Genomic DNA, 21612 nt, shown 5'->3' with positions numbered 1-21612 from the left:
GCCCATAAAGGGGGTCAAAAGCTATCTCTAACAGGAGGCTTTTCAGGAACCACCTAATTCTTATAGTGCTCCCCTTTTAGGGGAGTACTTTGTATTTTATTTTGCAAATATCTGGCTGTATATATAGTCTTACCTCCATTATAATAAGATCCTTAAAGGCAGGGACCCTTTACATTTGTTTCTGTAACTGTAGCAACTAGTACAATGCTAGGTATTAAATAAAAGTTTATTGAGTTGAAAAACTGAGTGGTACAGTGGCTTAAGGGCTTACCTTTCTGATTCCAATTTTTATTTCACCAGATTGAATCTCATTTCCTAATGCTTTAACTTCCAATGAAAACAGGTCCATAAAGCTAAAGCTATGACTCTCCTCAGGACAGGTGTGGACAGAGAGAGCTGACACTCACACCTAGGCAAGTATCCCTTTAATAAGTCTTCACTGGGCATTGTTTTGGCCACAAAGCTCGTGGTCTGACAGGGTGGATCAGCCCAAGGCTGGCCTCATAGGTAACATGTGTGACAAGTAAAGAAAAACTTTACCTGGAAGCTTAAGTTTCCTGCAACAGGAATTGCAGTGATGCTTTGCTCGGAAGTTCTTTATTGCATCTTCTCCTAGGTTTGCTGGCCCAAAAACCATGTCAGACGATCTTTGAAATAGTTAAGCAAAGTAGAAGAATTATTAACAAAGTTTAAAGTCCTCTGCCCAATTCCAGGCTTTACATGATCTACCCCTCCCCCTCCCGAGTTATTACTCATTCCCCACTCTGTGCTCTTGCTTAATGGTTGCACACCTGGGCCTTCGTTCATGTTATTCCTCATCCTTGAACTGTCTTTGCCTCCTGAAGTTTACCCATCTTTAAAGCCCAACTCACACGCCTCCTTTTCCATGAGTCATTTGCTGATCCTTCCCCAGCCACACATTTAGTGTCAATTTGTCTAATATACTTGTGTTATTTTTGTCATAGTTATGTGTGTGCATCATGTCCCACCACTAAACTTCAAGTTCCATTAAGGAACTTGCCTGAGTTGTCTTAAGTTGTCTTAGTTAAACTTTCCTTCTCCCTCAGCTAATAAGAGTTTTAATGTTTACTGAGCTGTATGTGCATTAAAAAGCTGTTAAAATCCAATATTACCTCTTTTCTCCTGCTTTTATCACAGATGGATCTGTCAGATTCTCACCCACACCTTCATATACACAAAAGAGAGATTTTTACTGTATAAGAGATTTGGCATTGACACAGCACCCTATAATTTCAGTCAGTTTTTATTCACTGTTCAGGTACAAGAGTATCCTACTACCCGTTTTGTGTCTGACCCCCTAATGCTGCATTTGCATTACTGGGAATCAAATGTCAGAGCTGACAGGTAGGAGGACTGGAATCCTCTGGTACCCATTTTTAGATGCAAAAGCAGCCAAGAGGGGCAGCTAGGTGGTGCAGTGGATAGTACACCGGCCCTGAAATCAGGAGGACCCGAGTTCAAATCTGGCCTCAGACACTTGATACTTACTAGCTGTGTGCACCTTAGCCAAGTCACTTAACCCCACTGCCTAGCCAAAAAACAAAAACTAAACAAAACAAAAACAAAAACAAAAAAAACCACAGCCAAAGGAGGAAGAACCCTGCAACAGGTTTATCCATCTTAATCATTTATCATTCATTAAAAGGAGACTCGTTGTTTTTAGGGGAGTCTACGGCCATACAGAATCATATCATCTGGTCTGATACTTATAAAAGCCCTGAGAGAGTAGGGAGCATTAACAACTAAAATTATCATTTTCCTCATCTTACCCCATTCAGGAAAAAACTGAAGCTTAGAGGTTAACTAACTTGCCCATGGTTACACAACTCAGTGTCAGGGGCACGTTTTGAACCTTTCTTCAAGTCCAGTGCTCTCTCTGCTACCTCACTCCACCTCTAAAAAAATCAGGAATACTAGTTTTTATTTAAGGTACAACAAGAAAATCAAATAACTTTATTATAAATTCATTAATGAAAGAGTTGGTGTTTAACAGGACCTTAAAGAGAGATTCTATTTAGACATGAAAAACAACTAGCTAACTAGAATAGAGTGGTGACTCCTTGGAGACAAGAGACAACATAAGGGAAAAAAACTACCTGTCACGCATAATTTAGACATCAGACCTAGAGGAAAGCAAGCAGCCCAAGTGAGCCTACTAGGGACAAGGGGCTTGCTAAAAATTTATGTAAGCAAGGTTTTAGTGAGAACACTTTACACACTTAAAAGTTTTCAAGTATTCAATTGTGTATACAACTGGTGTGCTTGTTGCCTGCAATGCTTATGTGGTTATTAAGAGTCTGAAAATAACATCTCCTGTTCTGGCTCTCCAGTTCCCTCACTCAAAGTTCAAACTGAAGAGGACATCTAAAACCAAAAGGGGAGGAGGTGGTACATGACTACTTGAGAAGGCTGAGTAAGAAGCAATTTTAGTCATTTATAATACTTGTCTTTTCTCCTTAGGCAAAATTTAATTTAATTTACCTTGTAAATCAAGTACCAATAACTCCCCTCTTGTATATTCATATGTCCAGTGGCTAAAGGCTAGCATGATCTCTTCCAGAGTGTTGGTTGGGATTATTTCATCACCATTATTATTGTTATATTTTCTAAACTCTCCAGTCATACATTCTTCTACTGCAAACCACTGTCCAGCAGAATGGCAATATAGCAGGAAAACTTCTAGGAACCTTAGGAAAAATATTGATAAACATTTAGTTACCAAATAAAGTCAATAATATTTTAATCAAATCTTAATTATCTAGTCTATATAACATACATTCTCCCCGAAACTTTGACATATTGGTACAATATTCAATTATAAAATACTGAACATCAATTGTGATATTAAAAAGAAGCAACTCTCTTTCCAGTCTGGTACAGGCTTCAAGAATGAATCGATCAAAAAAGATTTACCTTGGAGAATATGGAATAGATTTTGGCTTCATTTGGTTGAAAGCAAAGGTGAGCTTTTGTGCTGCTCTCTGTTGCTGGATTTCCTAGGGAAGAAAAATTTATTCAACTAAGCTAATAAAAACAAGTTCTTATATTTATTATTATACTTTAGAAAAGAAAGACGATTTTCTATTTTATACAATCATTAGCACTTACTCTAAGGCAGAGATGCAGCACTGTGTCTTCTTTGTAAACACTTGACCATGTATTGACTACCTCAGGAAGAAAGGATTTGATGATATAAAGATGCCCTGATTTGAGGATTTCATATTCTGACCAAGTACACAGTACTTTGACAGCTCTTCGTAAACCTCCTCCCATTTCTTCTTTACTTAAAAATTCTATTTTAGCACAAAGTCCTAGTTGTGACCAAGATGACATGCTATTATTCAAGATGTTGGGAGAACTTTCTTCTAACCGATACACTGTGACTGGCTCACCTGCAGTATCAAGGGAAATATGTTAACCTTAAACTAGCACACCTATAAAGCAAAACAAGTTAATAAAATGACTACAAATAACATTTCAAAAATGAACAAAAAGAATTATCAATGAGCCTATCCAAATGTTTGGTTTTGGATTTGAAACTGAATTCTTTAAGTACTCAAAACATTTTAAAATATATTTTCGGTTGGCCATATAGACACACTATTTGTAGCACATGGCTGTATATGGGTTAGAACTGCTCTGAGTTAGCAATCTTTAATGCTTCTGGATGTGAACTCTGTAGCATTGAATTAAATATGGAAGCAAGCCAAAGCACCGTTGCCAAGACCCTTCCCATCCCCATCAATATTATGACTATAAATTAAAACCGAACATACAGAAGAAATGGTGATTTTATTTATTTTTACCTCTTGGAGGCACAGGAGTGAATGGAATGCTCTGTGATAACCTCATCAGGTTATTTCTTTCCACAGCTGCACAAGGATACAAAAATAAAACTTTAAATATTCACTGATTCAACAAGTCTTTATGAAGTACAAACTACATGCAAGGCACCATGCTGGCTGCTGGGAATGAAAAAACAAAATGAAAACCTCTTGTCTACAAGGAACGTGGATTCCACTTCAAAGATTGGGTACCAAATAACATTTAAACAGACAGAACAATGAAATTTGAAGAGAAAGCACTAAAAACACTTGGGGGATCTGTTGGAGGCGGCACCTGAAGTAAATCCTAAAGGAACTTAAAGATAATAAAGGGCTAGGGTGGGAAGTAAGCCAGGCCTATAGGACAATCTGTATGAAGGTGGGTTGCTGAGTTAGGGAAACAGGCAAAGAGTCCAATTTTGCTGGAACATAGTATGTATGCAGGGAGTAATATTAAGTCTGGAAAGGCAGGCTGGAGTCAGACATGGAGGGTTTTAAATGCAAGTTTGTTTTTTATCCTGTAAATTTTTAATAGATTTATTACCAGAGAAAAAGAATGACATATCTTCATTTTCAGTTTTTGATATTACTGACCTGAATAGTAGTAATTAATATCCATAACTGGCTTAAAAGGAGATGCAATACCTAAAATGACAGATAAACAAGTGTGACTCTATAGAATTAACTGGTATATAGGAACTTACTATTAAGTCAGGCAGTCAACAAGCATTTATTAAGTATTTGTAGTGTGCCTGGCACTGTGAAAAGAAATGAGAATACAAAGAAAGGCATTCCTCCAGGAAATAAAATTCTAAAAGGAAGACAATATGCAAACAACTACATACATTCAAGATATAGGGAGAACAGATGGAAAATAATGTTCAAAATTTTAAAAGATATTAGCTTCCTATTACACATTCAAGAAAGTGAAAGTCCATTTTTGAGGAAAAAAAAGTTTAAGAGATTTGTCCAAAACAAAATATGTGAACTAAAAAAAAAATTTTTAAGAGGGAACTGAATCTGATGATATGTGGCAATAGTAAAATGGTAAAGTGTTGCTTGAAATGCATTTAAACTCCCTAGATCCCTGTCAAATTGCATAATGGACTATGGGAAGAACTTGCAACATTAGAGGCAGAATCACATAGTACAAACAGCATGGGGACTGTAATGTTCACTCTAATTCTGATGAGGAGAAAAAACGTAATCTAAAATGCAAGAAAGTACTGTATTTAAAAACAAAACAGCACACATGCCTGTCTTCTTGCTTAGCCACTAGGCTACTACTGTTCTAGGGTAGGGAGGCAGTATGCCAAGTGTGAGACAGGAATGTAGCTCAGATCTTTACCATACCCTCTTCCTTTTAGCATTTTTTAGTCTCTATGGTACTTAACAGTTGAGGATCTAATAAAAGCATGTGTCTATATCAGAGTTCAGTGCTAGTCTGAGTTAACCAGAACTGTTGTTCCATGGGCATGGAATCAGAATAATTGTGCACCTATAAAAAGATGAACATTTGAAATGTAAAACAACAAAGAAGGAGGTTATGACAACCACATGGATATTGCATATGAGATTTGAAATATGATTGAAGAAGAAGGTAATTTGCCATCTAGGAGAAACAAGGTCTATGCAACTTAAAGAAAAGAAATTACAGAGGCAGAACTGTAAGAAAGTTGGTAAGGTTGGTGAAAATCTCAATTTTAGAAGGAAGGAAATACCTTTAAATATTAATTTCCCCAAATTACTATAAGTAGAATAGTTTGGTAATGAAATCACAGGCCATATACCATTCCTAATTTCTGTACAGTGAAGAAATTTCACTCCTTACCATTTGCTGTTTCCTCTTCAGGTGGCCTGGAGAAACGTTACACAAAGGAAGAAGGTATAAGTTGTGAAAATCTTTTCTTTAAGATAGTCTCATGTCCTATCATTTAACTTACTTTTTGGGGGAAGCTTTAAAATACACTAATCATGAATAAAATTAATAATGTTATACAGGACATCCTTCTGATTGCTAACTTTATAATGTGTAATTTCAAAAATTTTCCAGTTTGAAGATAAAAATGTATCCATCTGGTTAATAACTTGTGGCTTTAGGGTCTACCTATAAAATAAGTAATATTCTCTTCATATTTACTTCATAGTGCTTGCAAATTGTGAGGTATTCTTTGCCTACCATAGGCACAGTTTCATATTCACTGATTTCTACATTTGTAGTGATATCTAGAATTAAACCCTTGAAAACGGGGTTTAAATTCTGCATAGGGAGTTAGTATATACTGAGTTCATTATCACTGCTTCCAAGACTCCAATGTTTTAGAATTTCTTGCTTCTTAAATATTGGTTACTCTATTTCATGCCTTTAGATACACATGGAATAAATGGATATATACAAGTAGAAGTTCCCTGAATGAAGCGTATGTATTCCATTATCAATAAAACACATATTCCCATTTAGCTTCATCCCAAAATTTAAAAAAAATGTGTTCCTATGGGAAAAAAAGGTCGACTTTAGGTTAATATTTAATTAGGGAACTCTTCTGAGCCTTAAATGCCCCCTTTGGTGTGTACTTTGGAGGCTAGCACTCAACATGTAATCTTTCAACCTCTAAGTGGATGTTTTCCCTAATAGAATTTGTCAAAAAACCAACACCCCTCCAAAACAAAACACCCCTTCCCAAACAAAAACAAAAAATAACCCCCCCCCCCAAACTTAACTGATTTAAGAAAAGGAGTAACATCTACTTCTGGTGGCTTCTTATTGGCTAGGTACAGGGGTGGGGTATACATCTTATGTCCAAGGGCTTTGACTACCAGAAGTATTTCCCTTTAATACCTGCTGTTCAGTTTTTTCAGTCCCATTTGGGGTTTTCTTGGCAAAGATATGGGAGTGGTTTGCCATTTCCTTCTCCAGTTCATTTTACAAATGAGGAACTGAGGCAAATAGGGTTAAATGATTTACCCAGGGTCACACAGCTATAGTAAATGTCTGAGGACAGATTTGAATTCAGGAAGAGTCTTCCAGATTCCAGACCCAGCACTCTGTGCCCTATGGTGCCACCTCACTGCCAACTAATGCCTAACCAGTGGTGAATCTTCCAGATGTGGAAAGTGGTAGAAACAGCCATGAAATAAAGCCATAAAGCCATGAAATTCTAGGTGCCTCAGAGTTCTTATCAAATAGGGAATTCTTTCATAGGTCATTTGTTTTCAGATTTATCAAACACTGTTACTTAATTCCATTACTTGTGACATTTTCTGTCTGTAGCAGTGACTGACAATTCTATTTTTTAACTAGTGCCAAATGCTCTTGACAACTGCTGCTTTATAATATGACTTGATGTTTGGAAGTGCTATTCTCATTTTGTTCCTTCTCTTTTTTTCTATTATTTCCCTTGACATTCTATATATTTTGTTCCTCCAAATGAATTTTATTTTTTAATCGACTCTGTAAGTATCTTTTGGTAGTCTGATTAGATAGCCTTACATCTTTATATTAACTTTGGCAGTACAGTATTATAATTTATTAAATTGGCACAGCCTAACTATGAGCACTGAATATTGCTCCAGCTATTTAGGCTGTTATTAATTTATTTAAGGAGTATTTTGTAATTGAATCTATGTAAGTATTTCTGCATTTTGGTAGACTGACTCAAATAGTTCATGTATTTTGTAGTTCTTTTGAATGAGATTTCCCTATTATATAAAAATACTGTTGACAAAAGCATATAAGTAACTAGTTCTCAAGAGCAATTGCAAATTATTAACAAAAACATGAAAGAATGTTCCAAATCACTAATACAAAGAGGAATGCAAAACAAAACAGCACTGAGGTTTGGGCAGCTAGGTGGCACAGTAGATAAAGTACTGGACTTAGAGTCAGAAAGACCCAAATCTGTTTTGCCTCAGAAACTAATTCTGTGACTCTGGGCAAGTCACATAACTCTCTTGGTCTCAGTTTCCTCATCTGTAAAATGGAGATAATAATGATACCTACCTTCCCTAGGTGATTGTGAGGATCAAACAAGATAATATGTAAAGTACTCTGCAAACCTTAAGGCATCACATAAATGCTAGCTATTATCTACCTTGCCTAGCAAACTGGAAAATACAACACAAGATGAGAACAGTCATTTGTGTGTGTGTGTCTTTAAGACAAGCACATTAGTGTGTTGTTTGTCAAACTATGAATTAGTAACATTCTTGAAAGCAATTTGGAATTACGCATATAAAGTGGCTAAAATATCTTTACCCATGGCTAGGTATAAACCCCAAAGAGGTCACTGACAAAAAGGCTCCACGTACACTAATGTATCTATATGTATCTGTATAAATACTTATAGGTAGACAGATGGATAGTATCACTTTTTGTGGTAGTAAACTAGAAGCAAAGTAGATGCCCATTGACTGGGGAAAGGATAAACTTATAGAAAGAACCACAACAAAAACTGAAAGTAAATATTATGAAATGTTAATGATGAAGCTTTGCCTCAAAGAAGACTTATGAGAAGACACCTCCACCACTTTGCAGAGGTGGGGGGCTCATCTGCTTCCCCGTCCCCACTCATTTTTTATGACGGATGGCTCTCTAGAAGATATGGGAAAAGAAACAGGAGGAAATCTAGTCAATGTGAAAATAAAATTCTGAGTGTCCAGGACAAGTCTAGTTCCATCTGTGGTGTCTGTTTGCACTGAATAATGGTCCCATTATTGGTCACTGGGAGAGCTTGGTTTTTTTTATATAACAGGGAAACATCCAATTGCAGACTACAAACCAGCTAAGTATCACTCAAAGAAATCTCAGAGTCAGACATGAGTCTCCTTTATTCCCTATATGTAATCTACCACTAATTCTTTTCATTTTTTCCTGTGAAATACCTTTCCAACTCGTTTTTTCCTCTCTGCTCCCACAGTTGCCACTTAGTCCAGGCCTTCACCACCTTATATTTTGTTAGGAGTACTACTTCTAGACCCTCCATACTACAATCTACTTCATATAAAATTTTTAGTAGTAAACTAAAGGTACGACTTGCTAATGAAATAACTTCATCATTTAAAAAAGAACAGAAACAGGAAACTAAATAAATGAACTTGTTCATGATTACATGTGCCAATAGAGGAAAAAGGAAAAAAACAGGAAAGAGTATATTCTTTATATAACCCCCCATGAATAAACAAGTGACATGCTCTATATACAAACAGATTATCTAACAGTCTGAAATTTAGTTTTATTATGCAGAAAGCCTACTTACATTTGAGTATTTGCTGTCCTACCTTGTAACCAGTCCTTTAATCAAGAGGGGAAAAAAAAATCAAAGGTATTTTTAATAATCTCAAAACAAAATACAATTGCTAGACCACTTTATATTTCAAACGTTATACTTTGAAAACTACAATCTGAAGAGAAAACACAACTATCACTTCACACAATTATCAACAACTAACAGGCATAACTATAGTAAAGGCATTCAAGGGAATCAGTTATTTCATGGTAAGTGAATTTTCCAGGTTAAAAAATTGCCTTTTCAAAAATTTATTATTTTAACCATTCTGTATTTAGTTTAAAAACGTGTTAAATATTTTCTGCCTTCTTAAAGAGAGTATACTGATCAAAAGTTTTTCTTTACTACTCAAGATTATTTCTCTCTGTAAACATCAAACACTGTGTATTATGATCTAAGAGTAGTTTTTCTGTTTCTTCCTATCTGGTAGGGCCAGAGAAATCAGAGAACTAAGAATGTTATAATTGATTACAAATTAGGAGTCAACAAAACTGAGTGATGGCCTAAGGGCCTCTCTGACAGACACCATTAACTGACAGAGCTTCGATGCCTGGATTATTTTTAGCTTAACAGTTATGGGTACCTAAGAAGCCTATTTTGTTTAGCATACTCTTGGTTCTAAGGTAGGTTTCCGGTAGGTAAGGCTAGGATTGCCAACCTGTGGTTAAGTGTGATATTTTTGTCTTAGGTCTACTACATCTTGAACTATGTATCTCCACATTATAGTCATATGAAGAGATTTCTTAAATCTATGTTCAATTCCAATATAAAGCCAACCGTCACAATCTCTAATTCCAAAATCAGGCTTATTAACAATTTGGTTCAAACTGACTTGGTTTGCTGATGTTAGTCCCTATAAAATGGGGAGTATTCAAAGAAATATAAATTCTTGCCTTTTAAAAAAAATATAATGCTAAATGGACTGGATTAATGTGTCTTTAAAGATCTGCTGTCAGAAATTTTGTCTATACTTCCAGCCTTTGTTATATTTTAATATTCACAAAGATAAAGTCTCTTGTTAAAAGTTTAACACAATCTAAAAAAACTAAAAAGTGATGGCACCACAAACTACCATCACTTTTCATTTATATAGTTATTCTCTGATACAAATGTTGCCTAAAAGTTTTTAACTGCTAAGCAAAAATGTACAAACCGCAAGTAAGGCTGCTTTGGAATCTACATCGTGGGTGTCCTCTGCAGATGCTCTTCTATTGCTGTTTTGTACTTAAAAGAAAAAAAAGCCTTTCAGTTAAACAACTGGATTATTTGAAATGCTGAATAACCAAACACTTGACTTTGCTTCTAAGCACAGTACAGAACTTTAAATTTTTCTGAATCTTTTCTTGCTTGTGGGCCTCAAAGCCTAGTGGGAGGAAAATCAGAGTTATGATAAACTCATCTACTACAAATTTCTGCTTATCTACCTTATCTGGGCCTCCTCTGAAGCTCTCTCAATCTTCGCTGTAATCATCTGTTTAGTCACCATTTGTTCACGCAGCTATTCCAAAACTCTTCAAATGGTTCCCCTTACCACCCTTTTGCTTCTTGTCAGATGGTTTTGCCTCATACTTTACCAAGAAGACTAAAACATTAAACATAAGCATACCCAACTACTTTTCTCAGAATCAGTCTCAACACCTATTTTTTATTCCTTTCCTTCCTACAGTAGGAGGAAAAGGTAAGCCTTTGATCCCAAGAACAAAGCAAAATATTTACCTTGGTCTGAGTGAAGGAAGATGGGTGTTTTGTTGCATTCAGTTAATCCAGCATAAGAACTCACATGTTTCAAGGAGGTGTCACGAGGAAGGTCACTCTGAAGAAAACATTCCAGTAATCTTTCAGAAGCTTGTTTGCACCATTATGTTTAATCTTATAAGAATTACCCTATTTGGTCAGAATCATGGCTCATTCAGCCAGGTATCCCATTTATTACAGAGATAATATTGGGATATGTAATCAACAACATATGATGACTCACCCTGAAGTCAATCTCAGAGATTAGGAACTTTTCCTTAGCATCTCCTTAAGATTTTGTCGTCTCTAAGTTTATCTGAATCCAATTGACACATTTAATGACTGACTATACGGAAACCACAATCACTACCTTTCAAAATCTATTTCTTCCTGACTTGCCTATTTTTTAAATTGATCTTTCTTCCTCAAAAGCTAATGACCAAGTCTCCTAAGTTTCTCTCTTGTAAAAGTCTTTATTTCCATTCTTATTATTAATAAGGCAGTCCTTATTACCTCCCAGAAAAAAAAATTTCAATAGTAAGATTCTCACTGCTCTACCTGTTTCTCATCTTTCCTCACTTTTCCCCAGTTTCGGCTCTTTGGTGTGACATTTCAAAGTAGCTCAAACCTGTCTTTTAGCCTCCATTCTCAATATTACCCCACATGAACCCCGTGATAGAGCAAAACTAAAAAACTGCTCATTACTGGAAAATGTAATTTCCCCCTCTCCAGCTCATGTTATTCTTTCAGCTTACAGGGTCCATCCTCTTTCACCATCTACTAAAATTCTACCTATCCACAGAAGAGAACAGAAGGAAATTCAGGAAAAACAGACAGATAAGCAGGGAAGTGGTGGAACTGCTATGTTAAATTTAAGATACACTAAAATATAAATACAAATTGCATGTAAAGATTCTATTTCATACACAATTTTCTATTTTTGTTCTTCATGTACATGGAAATGTTCTGTTTGTTAAGGTATGTCAAGTCCCAAGTTTTTTTTAGTAATATTTTTGTATGAGGCAAAAGAAAAAAAAACCATGGGGGCAGCTAGGTGGCACTGTGGATAGAGCTCCAGCTTTGGAGTCAGTAGTTCAAATCAGGCCTCAGACACTTGACACTTACTAGCTGTATGACCCTGGGCAAGTCACTTAACCCCCAATTGTCTAACCAAAAAGCAAACAAACAACCCCCCACACCCAAAAACCCCATTTTTTTCACTTCAATGTAAATGCCACTTCTTCCACAAAGTCTACTTTAGCTATTCCACCTGAATGTGCCATGATCTCTTCTTTCTCTAAATTTATCAAGTATTTTGTGCTACTAGTGGTGATGGGGTGCTTGGGTCTCAGCCCTAAGTTTGGATCTCTGGAAGCCTCCAATTCTCAGTAAGACGGTGGTCTTGTGAGAGACTGGGAGGCTTCCAGAGACATGATCTTAGGGCTAGGGCCCAAGCACTCCATCGCTGATATTTATTTATTTTTTGAATGAATTAACTTTATTTATTTATTTTTAGTTTTCAACAATCACTTCCATGCACTTTTGAGTTTTAAATTTTTCTCCACCTCCCTCCCCAAGACGGCATGCAATCTGATATAGGCTCTACAGATACATTCCTATTATACATATTTTCACATCAGTCACATTTTAAGGAAGAATTAGAACCAATAAGAGGAAACAAAACAAAACAGAAGAAAAAAAAAGAAGAGCAAATAGTATGCTTTGATCTGCATTCAAACTCCGCAGTTCTTTCTCTGGATGTGGATAGCATTTTCCATCCATTATTGGCATTTATTGCAGTTACTGGTTACCTGTTTTATATTCTGTTAGAAGGCAAATTCTATATCCTATTAGACAGTAAAGTCCTGACCAGGAGCAATGTTCCACGTGTGGCCTTAGATAAGTCACTAAACCTCAAAGTACCCTAGTTATCTCACCTGTGAAATGAGGATAGATGAGATAATCAGATCCTATCTAATGTTAAAATTACGTAAGTACACATCTATGTAGCCTCCTAAATGTTGCACAAAATAAGCAATTAATATATGTTTGTTAAATGAAGATAAATGAAACTGCAAACTTTCAAGTCCTAAGCAAAAATCTGAAAAGGTGTTTTGTTTTACCTTTTGTCAATACAATGGCAATCCACATATATGATTTACGTCTATAGAGAGTCAAGTAGAAAAAACTCATTTAACAGTCACACGCTCCCCTCTTTCACTCCTTTGCAAAAGGATGAAAAACTGACCATCAAATAATGGGTAGGGCTGTCTAATAAAAGGGCATTGGTTATTAGTGCTACATTCACAGGTTACATCCTACAGTCTAAAATTCTTTGGGAAGTCAGTCTAAAGATGACAGGAAACATAGGAAAATTAAATTCTAAAGAAATAATTATGATTAGAAAGAGGAAAATACCCAAAGAGACTGATATAGATGCCCAAGGAAGTAAATGACTCTCTCTGATTTTTAAAAATGATATGCACAGAAGACAGAAGCTAACATAAGTAGACAAGAAATGATATAAAAGAAGCATGATCTTTTAGAAGTGGTAGTAAGAGGAGCACTAAGTAACAAAATGAGCTAAGACTGCCAATATTAATGCTACTTAGGTCAACAAAAGCTTTTACAACTATTTGGAGAAAAATTTTGTATCCCACTATTTCAGGGGCAAGAGGAAGTTCAAAGAAGAGATAAGATCATAGACTGGTATAGGTGGGATAATAAACGGACGACCAAAACTAAAAATTCTTTTGCTTCCTTGTTCTAAACTAAGAATAATAATATTCAGATTAGAAGGAATAGGAGAAAATGGTTAACAGAACCCAAATAAGCAAAAATTATATTATCTTGATTTTTTTTACAGGTAGACTCTCAAACTATGTATAGTAAAATCCTAGAATTTGGCTTGGCTTATGAGCTATTAGAAACAACATGTTTCTAATGATCACTAAGAGCCAACAGGGAGTTGATCAAGAGGAGAAGGGGGAAAGGAACAAGATTAATTAGTACTATGTGCCCAAGCACTGTGCTGAGCACATTACAAATATTATCTCATTTGACCTTCATAACAACCCTTGAGTTAAGGTTATTAACACTATTATTTCCATTTCAAGAGTTTAGGAAACAAAAACAGAGGTTAAATGACTTGCCCAGGGTCACACAGCTAGTAAATATCTGAGATATAATTTGAACTCAGGTCTTCCTGACTCTAAGCTTAGTATTCTATCCACCATACAACCAGTTGCCTGTAGAATAGATCATACCACACTAGCATCATTTTCTTTTTGTTAAAGTATTACTAAAATCAGAAGAATCCTTTAGACACAGAAGATCTGAATTTTGGCAACTTGCTGAAATTTCTCATGTCATCTTTACAGATAAGATGAAGAATGAGTTAGATGACAGTACAATTAAGTGGATTCAAAACTAAATGAATGATTGCACTCAAAAAGCAGTCATTAATGGGTTTGTGTTAATTTGGAGGGAGAGCTCTATTAATAATATTCTAAAAGCTGTCTGTGCTACTGTACAATTCAATACCCCCATCTTACCTCACTTCCACGCCCCATGTTTCTTAAATGAAGGCACAGATGGAGTTTAATCTCTAAAGAGTTTAATCAGTTAAAACCATAGTCTATATTATAAAACAGACCAAAGATAAATATAAAGTATAACACTTAGGTTTAAAAAATCAACTGTACAAGTACAGGATGGGGTAAGGCGTTAAATACGGCTTTTGAGTGCATTACAAACATATTACAAGACATGACTGTGACATAGCCAAAAAGGTTAAAGTGATCTTAAAATATCTATTAAAGGAGTTAATAGGTCTCACTATGCTCTGTCCTGGGTCAGATTATAAAGGAAAATATTGTTTTCAGTTCTGGTGCCACATTTTATTCTGTACATTGAAAAAGAGTAGAATTCATTCAAAACAGGGTCACCAGAGTAGTGAGATGTTTTTCCAATACTTTCTTCCTTTTTCCTTTTTTGCCCAGTCTATCTTCTTATTACTTTCCTCGATGGGATGTATATAATATCTTCTTTCCTACTTTTCTTCCTGGCCATTACTCTCATGTTGTCTCCCAATGGAAAAAAGTTGGAAAAGAATGCTCCTGTTTTTTACATAATTCCAAATCTTCCTAAAATATATGACAGGTCCACAAGATTCCTCTACACCTAATTTTTTCAAGCTACACATAAATGTATATTTCTCCTTCTAACATATTAGCTCCTATAAGTACTCAAAATACCAAAGGTATAACAGGACACCTTAAATTGGCTATATCTGGTATATATATACCTTTCACTCAACTCCAAATCTGAACTCATTACCTATTCCCCCACCCCAAGCCCCGTCCTCTTCCTGACTTTCCCATTACTGTTGAGGGTACTATCATTCTCCTAGTCACCCAAGCTCACAACTAAAACGTCATCATCAACAACTCATGATCTCTCATCCCCCATGTTCAATCTGTCACCAAATCCTGTTGCTTCTACCTTTGTAACATCTCATACGCAAAAGAACCTTTTTCTCCTCTGCCACTACCCTGGTTCAGGCCATGATCACCGCCTGCCTCAAGTTTCTCCCTACTCTAAGTCTGGTCTCCATTGAAACTGATCTTCCTAAAGCAGAGGTCTGACCATGTCACCCCCGCCCACACCTCCCCCATTAAATAAACTCCAGTGGCATTAAATAAACTCCTATCACTTCCAGGTTCATTTATAAAATTGTGTTTGTCTTTTGAAGACCTTCATTTTTCTAACTACTCCTATCTTTCTAGTCTTCTTAAACCTCACTCACCTCTACATATTCTATTACCCAGCTATACTGGCGTCATTAGTGTTCCTTGCACAAGACACTACATGCCCTGACTGAGCGTTTTCACTGGTTGTATCCCATACCTGGAATTATCTCCCTCTTTATCATCATCTCCTGGCTTCCTTCAGGTGCCAACTAAAAATTTCACCTACTAGAAGCCTTTCCCAATTCCTCTTAATGCTAACACCCTCTCTATGTTGATATTTCCAATTTATCCTATCCATGTATGTATGTACATACTTGTTATATTGTCTCCTCCCTTATACTGTGAACTCTGAGAGCAACAATTGTTTTTTGCCTTTCTTTTTATCCCCAATACTTAGCACAATGCTGGGTACATAGTAAGCACTTAATAAATGCTTTTTGAACTGACTTGTAAAAGCCTTTACCTGATATCTAGGGACCTCTACATCCTCCGGGATGGTCTTCTTTATATCTTTCTGTCCTTGTTCCTATTTGAAGTAAGTAAACTGTAAACATCTTTAAATAATGATTAAAAGAAATATACAATAGATAATTACACATAATTTACAATTAGAGTCCCATGTACAATAAAATCAATTATCAAACACTAAAGTGCAATCAATTATGTGACACACTAAAATGCAAAAATAAAAGACATGCCATTCTCTATTTATTTAATCATCTATGGGATTCTTATACTTTCTTTTACTTTCATAAAGTGGTTATCAATGTTCCCTTGAGGCCTGGAGAAGAAAGAAACTTTACAATCAGTCAGCTTTTGATTATTAAAAGAAGGTTTATCAACAGCATTTCCTATAGGCAAATAACATTATCACTTCCTTAATATTTTAATCACAGAAAATTCTATCTGAATCTCTTTTTGACAAACAGTTTTAAAGAATAGATAAAAATCCTAGATCCAGAAGGAACCTCAGGGGCCGCCCAAGGTAAGTGATTTGTCTCAGGCCAAACAGGTAATAAATGTAATGCTGGATGGCTTTCTAGCCAGTGAGGGAATATGGCTAGCAGCAACAATGAACATTATTATTCTAGATTATTTATTTCTGCCTTCTAAAAGAGTTCAAAGATCTTATTCTTATCTAATTAATTTGCTATTTAGACATCTACTAGTAAACAAAGGGGACCCGATAGAAATTATTACCCATTATGAAATTGAGATTTTTTTTTTAAGGATTCCACTGAATAAACTAGTTAGCTACATGTTTTTCCATTGTACCCCAATTCATCCTGTTCCTTTCCTGGGTTATTTGGAATTTCTTAAGTTTGGATATGTCATCCCAACGAATCTTGAAATGAGACCGAGTATATGAAAACAATATTTGTTTTATTGGAAAGTTTAGGAAAAATGAGACAAATTATTACATATCCTTAGTTGTTCTGCTAACTCTAGGGATCTTATTGGGAAGATAGGTTAGCAAAAAAAAGTTAGGGAATTAGGGAATTTGTGAAATAATATATTTGTGACACTGACAAATAGCTAAGAAGCACATAAATGCTTTATTCATATCTATAAACAAAAATCTTATTTTTGAAGATTAAAATGAACATACTAGATTAAATGAATGTGACAGCTGACCTTAAAAGGATGTCACTGAGAGAAACAAATCCGTCTCTACAAGTCAGATAACAAAACTCCGTAACTCAAGACTACTGATATAGTTGTTCATGCAACTAGCTGACTGCAGTGAGAAATACAAGGCTTAAGTAAGTAAAAAGTAACCAATCAATCCCTCCTAGCTCCCACGTGCATTTATTGACACAAAGGGTTAGTTTCAGACAGCTGGGGGTAATTCATTACTAGTTAGAAAATCTTAGCTGAGATCACAATTTTTTTTCATAAAATTCAATATTTTAAATTCTACTTTGAATTAAATACTTTAAATAGTGAAAGTAAACTGTACAATGTATTCTACATGTTTTACCTACCAGAATATTTACAGCCAATATTTCTTTCATCTTGTATGATGCCTCTTTAAACCTTTGTAACTCCATGCTGTCTCTGTGACCTTTAGTAAAAATCAAGTACAAAACATTATTTTCTTGTGGGTGTAAATGCTGTCACTACTCTTTCCTGAGGACATAAGCTTTAAATTGTTTTTTGAGTAATACTGAAAAAGCATTGTTCTATCCATAGTTTTGTCTCATAGTCCCTCTGGTGACCAAAGAAAAACATTTGGTCTCTGGGCCACAGACAATTTTGGCAGATTTTCTCTTAACAAAGCTAATACACATTCATACTGCCTCTATCCCATTATATCTAAAGTGGTTCTTGAAATTGCCCAAGATACATATATCTACTTTGACTGTAGCTGAAGGCCTGGTGAGCTTATTGCTGAGTTCAATTTAGTGAGCTATCGGTATTAAACAACTGAAGAGTCATATCTAAACAAGAGGACTTTTTACTAGTTTTATCATGTCCACAAAACATTTACTTTGTTCACATCAATCCATTCTGAAGTTACTGCTTTCGTAATTCAAGGACCATTAATTTGATCAATGTGGATATGCCCCCATCTACTCCCCTACCACTTAAGAGAAGATCTTGGAGATCTGCTTTGGCTAAAACATTTATGATTCTGTAGCCAAGCTGGACATTCTTTGATAACAGGTATATAGTCAATCACCAGAACCATATTCCAAACCTTTTCAATTTAGCAGAGTTTGTGAATCATTGGCAGAGGGACACTCCATGTCTCTGAAACTTACCAGGACAACAGCTGCTATTAACTGACATAGTAAATGAATTAAACTAAATTAGAGATATGTAAATCTAGGCACATATATCCATTTTTTTTGCTCCCTATTTTCAATATTAGTACAACAATGTGACTGAATAGATAATCATCTAGCCAGAGTGAATATTAAACTGTCAAAGCTGTAACTGGTCAACAATGAAACAGATACAATTTTCTAATAAATAAGGAAATATTTTGAAAAGAAGCCTATTGAGAATAATGGGAAGGAAGGAGAGGGAGTGATAGGGATAATTTAAAAAATAAGAAAAGAGCAATAAAACACATTCGAAAATGAACTGAAAGAACACAAGGAAGTCTGGAAAGAAACACACAAAAACTGAAACAACTGAAACCAACATGTTAAACTGGCTATACTTAAAAGAAACTGCAAGAGAAAGTCAGCTTCACATTATACTTTGTATATAAAAGGTACATATTTGTTGATATTTGTCAAATTCGTGATGAAATTTTAGAGTATGACACCAGCATGTAAAAAAATTTTTATTCAACTTACCTACAAATGCTCCAAATTCTATAGCATCTCCTTCTGCAGCTTTAGAGCTGATATACTCTTTATCCAGGGCTACATTTCCCATCTGACTTGCGCAACTTAGCTGAGAAGGAGTACTAATAAAAAACTTGTTTGGTGGGGATGAGGGATGTGGTATGCTATTAGATGAACTACCTAATTTCTGATTTTTATTAATGATTTTTGAGGCTTCTGCACCATGTACTCTGTGTCGAAGTTCCGGGGGAAAAATAGCACTTGGAAATAAGGCACCGCCAGAGGAACCAGCCTCTGGAAAGTTGAATCCTTCCCTCCTGGATATTAGTTCTTCTCTTCGGGGTATTAGAGCTAAGTCCTGACCTGTTATCTTATATTGCGCATCTCTTTCATCTCTTATAAATATGTTACAAAGAAAAGGATTATTATTTTCAAGACCTCCTTGAGGAAGAGAAGAACTAACAGTGTTTCCAACACACTGTTTTTTCCATAAAGAAGATCTTACAGGTCCATCATCAATGAGATTTTGAGCCAAATGTTTAGAAATGCTCAATTCACGTGTGATTTCATTGTGAACTTTGCTAGCTTCAGAAGCTTTCTGAGCAGTGAGTGTTTTTAATGTATCTACTGTAAGTGCAGAGAGATCCTGTAAATGTCCAATCTGAGAATCTAAAGAGTGTAATGAGCGTTTGATGTAGTTTACTCGATCTCCAACTTCTTTGATCTGAATGCACATCTGTTCAACCCTGGAAGCACAGAAAAAAAATTTCAAATATAAAAAAGAATAAAGATTTTATAAATTGTTTTCAATATCTACAAATGGTAATGGTCAATATAATCAAGCTAAAAGCAACTAAACAATGCCTAAAGGGAGGATATATAACATTAGACATGGCTCTTCATACAATGTACATTATATATGCTTAGTCAACATAAAAATATAGCACTTATGATGTTAGGCACTGTACTAAGTGCTGGGGATCAAGAAAAGGCAAAAATATGGTTCTTGCCTCAATAAGCTCACATTTTGTGGGAAAAATAATATGCATACAAGATACACAGAATATAAGACTGTCTTACGAATTGCTGCTGATAAAATTATAACTTTTATTTTCAGGATAGGTATGTAAAAGAAATGCTTCCTGCTTCAACCTTGTTACATGGATTCACTGATATTCCACGAAATCTATTTTTGAACAAGAACTCAAGAACAGCTCAATTTAGCTATGATGCACTTGGGAGTAACCCTGGATCATAGCTATGCCTGCATCCTCATGGATGGGAGAGCCTTTTAAGCATGGGTGATGGCTAGTGATAAGGCTTAATGTTGGGAGATAGAATGTTGAGCACAAAGCAAGATGGCCAGCATCACTGGAGTGTAAAATACAAGGACAGGAATAAGGTTTAATAATGCTAGAAAGACAGGGAAGGGGTTTTTAAAGTCCAAACAGAAGAGTTTATTTTACAATGTGAAGGTCAGAGAGACCCACTGTAGTTTACTGGGCAGGGGAACAATCTGGTCAGACCTGCTCTTTAGGAGAATCACTTTGGCAGCTGAATGGGGAGAGGTGAAGCAGGGAGAACAATCAGCAGGTTATTGCAACTATCCAGGCATGAAGTGATGAGGTCTGTATCAGGTGGCTGGGCAATGAGAGAAGGGGAAGCTGAAGGCAGAAATAACAGGACTTGACAATAGACCATATATCAAGAAGGTTATTTCCTAAAGCATAGGTCTGACCCTGTTACCATGCTACTTGATTAGCTCTGGTGGTTCCCTTTTACTTTCAAGATAAAAAAATACAATCCTATGTATGGCATTTAAGATCTTCACAACCTGGTCCATTTACACCTTTCTAGACTTCCTCCAACTTGACTTTTCTCTGTGTCCTTCCGAATGCAGTTATATTAGCCTACTACATGACAATCTCTAAGTTTCTGTGACTTTGTAGTAGCTGCCCCCATGCCTGAAATGCTCTCCCTCCTAAAGTTGGCCATTTAGAATCCCAGGTTTCTGTCACGAATCAGCTTTCAAATACCACCTTCTGCAAAAAAACCACATTTCATGACTCCCAAAGATAAGAAAACCATCTATTCTTTATGTACCTATGTATTCAATATGTTTTCTCTCCCTTAAAATGTAAAATCCTTGAGGGCAGGGACTGTTGTCGCTTTTCCTTGTATTTCCAGTGCTTAGCACATTGTGCCTGGCATATTGTAAGCATTTAACAATGCCTGTTGACAGGTGCTAATCCTATCAAAATGACATTCAAGGAATTTTCAAATATCATGTACTTCCCAACTGATGACATACGAAGTGGAAAGAAAGAAAAACATCATTCTAAAAACGGCAGTCTTCAATTTCCACCAAAAAAGGTAACTGAACTAGGTTTGGGTTTTGTTTTGCTTTTATAATTTTACTAGGAACACCTGGTAATTTTTTTTTTTTGGTGAGGCAATTGGGGTTAAGTGACTTGCTCAGAGTCACACAGCCAGTTAAGTGTTATGTATCTAAGGCCACATTTGAACTCAGTCCTCCTGAATCCAGAGCCGGTGCTCTATCCACTGTGTCACCTAGCTGCTGCCATCAGTAAGTAATTTCTTTACTGATACAGCTGAGTAACAGTTCTACAACTTATCTTAGATCCTCTAGGGAACAATGAGAAATTAAGTGACTTGCTTGGAGTTATATGACCAGTAT

At 35.8% G+C, this 21612-nt stretch overlaps 1 protein-coding gene across 2 annotated transcripts in view; it reads right to left on the bottom strand.

Annotated features, from left to right (window-relative positions):
* Positions 1-21612, bottom strand: part of TRPM7 (transient receptor potential cation channel subfamily M member 7) — a 147513-nt gene that overhangs the window by 2657 nt on the left and 123244 nt on the right. Inside the window, exons 26-40 of one of the 2 annotated variants that reach the window (XR_013485359.1) lie at positions 18924-19660; positions 17601-17680; positions 16079-16141; positions 10847-10943; positions 10284-10354; positions 9101-9135; positions 5677-5702; positions 4440-4490; positions 3828-3893; positions 3130-3413; positions 2935-3017; positions 2503-2708; positions 1791-1916; positions 1134-1185; positions 630-647 (exon numbers count right to left, since the gene is read on the bottom strand). Coding sequence is in view for 1 of the 2 variants with exons in the window: in XM_020980084.2 (XP_020835743.1) it covers positions 541-647; positions 1134-1185; positions 2503-2708; positions 2935-3017; positions 3130-3413; positions 3828-3893; positions 4440-4490; positions 5677-5702; positions 9101-9135; positions 10284-10354; positions 10847-10943; positions 16079-16141; positions 17601-17680; positions 18924-19660 (1958 nt within the window). In the remaining variant the exon portion in view is untranslated. Of the gene's footprint in view, positions 1-540; positions 648-1133; positions 1186-1790; positions 1917-2502; positions 2709-2934; positions 3018-3129; positions 3414-3827; positions 3894-4439; positions 4491-5676; positions 5703-9100; positions 9136-10283; positions 10355-10846; positions 10944-16078; positions 16142-17600; positions 17681-18923; positions 19661-21612 lie in introns of those variants that run through there. The other variant, XM_020980084.2, reaches the window with a different exon arrangement.

This window comes from Phascolarctos cinereus, unplaced genomic scaffold (genome assembly GCF_003287225.1).
Source record: "Phascolarctos cinereus isolate Bilbo 61053 unplaced genomic scaffold, phaCin_HiC Scaffold_3;HRSCAF=262, whole genome shotgun sequence".
NCBI classification, from domain to species: domain Eukaryota; kingdom Metazoa; phylum Chordata; class Mammalia; order Diprotodontia; family Phascolarctidae; genus Phascolarctos; species Phascolarctos cinereus.
Note: the sequence above shows the minus strand (reverse complement) of the source record. Positions and strands in the feature narration are given on the sequence as shown.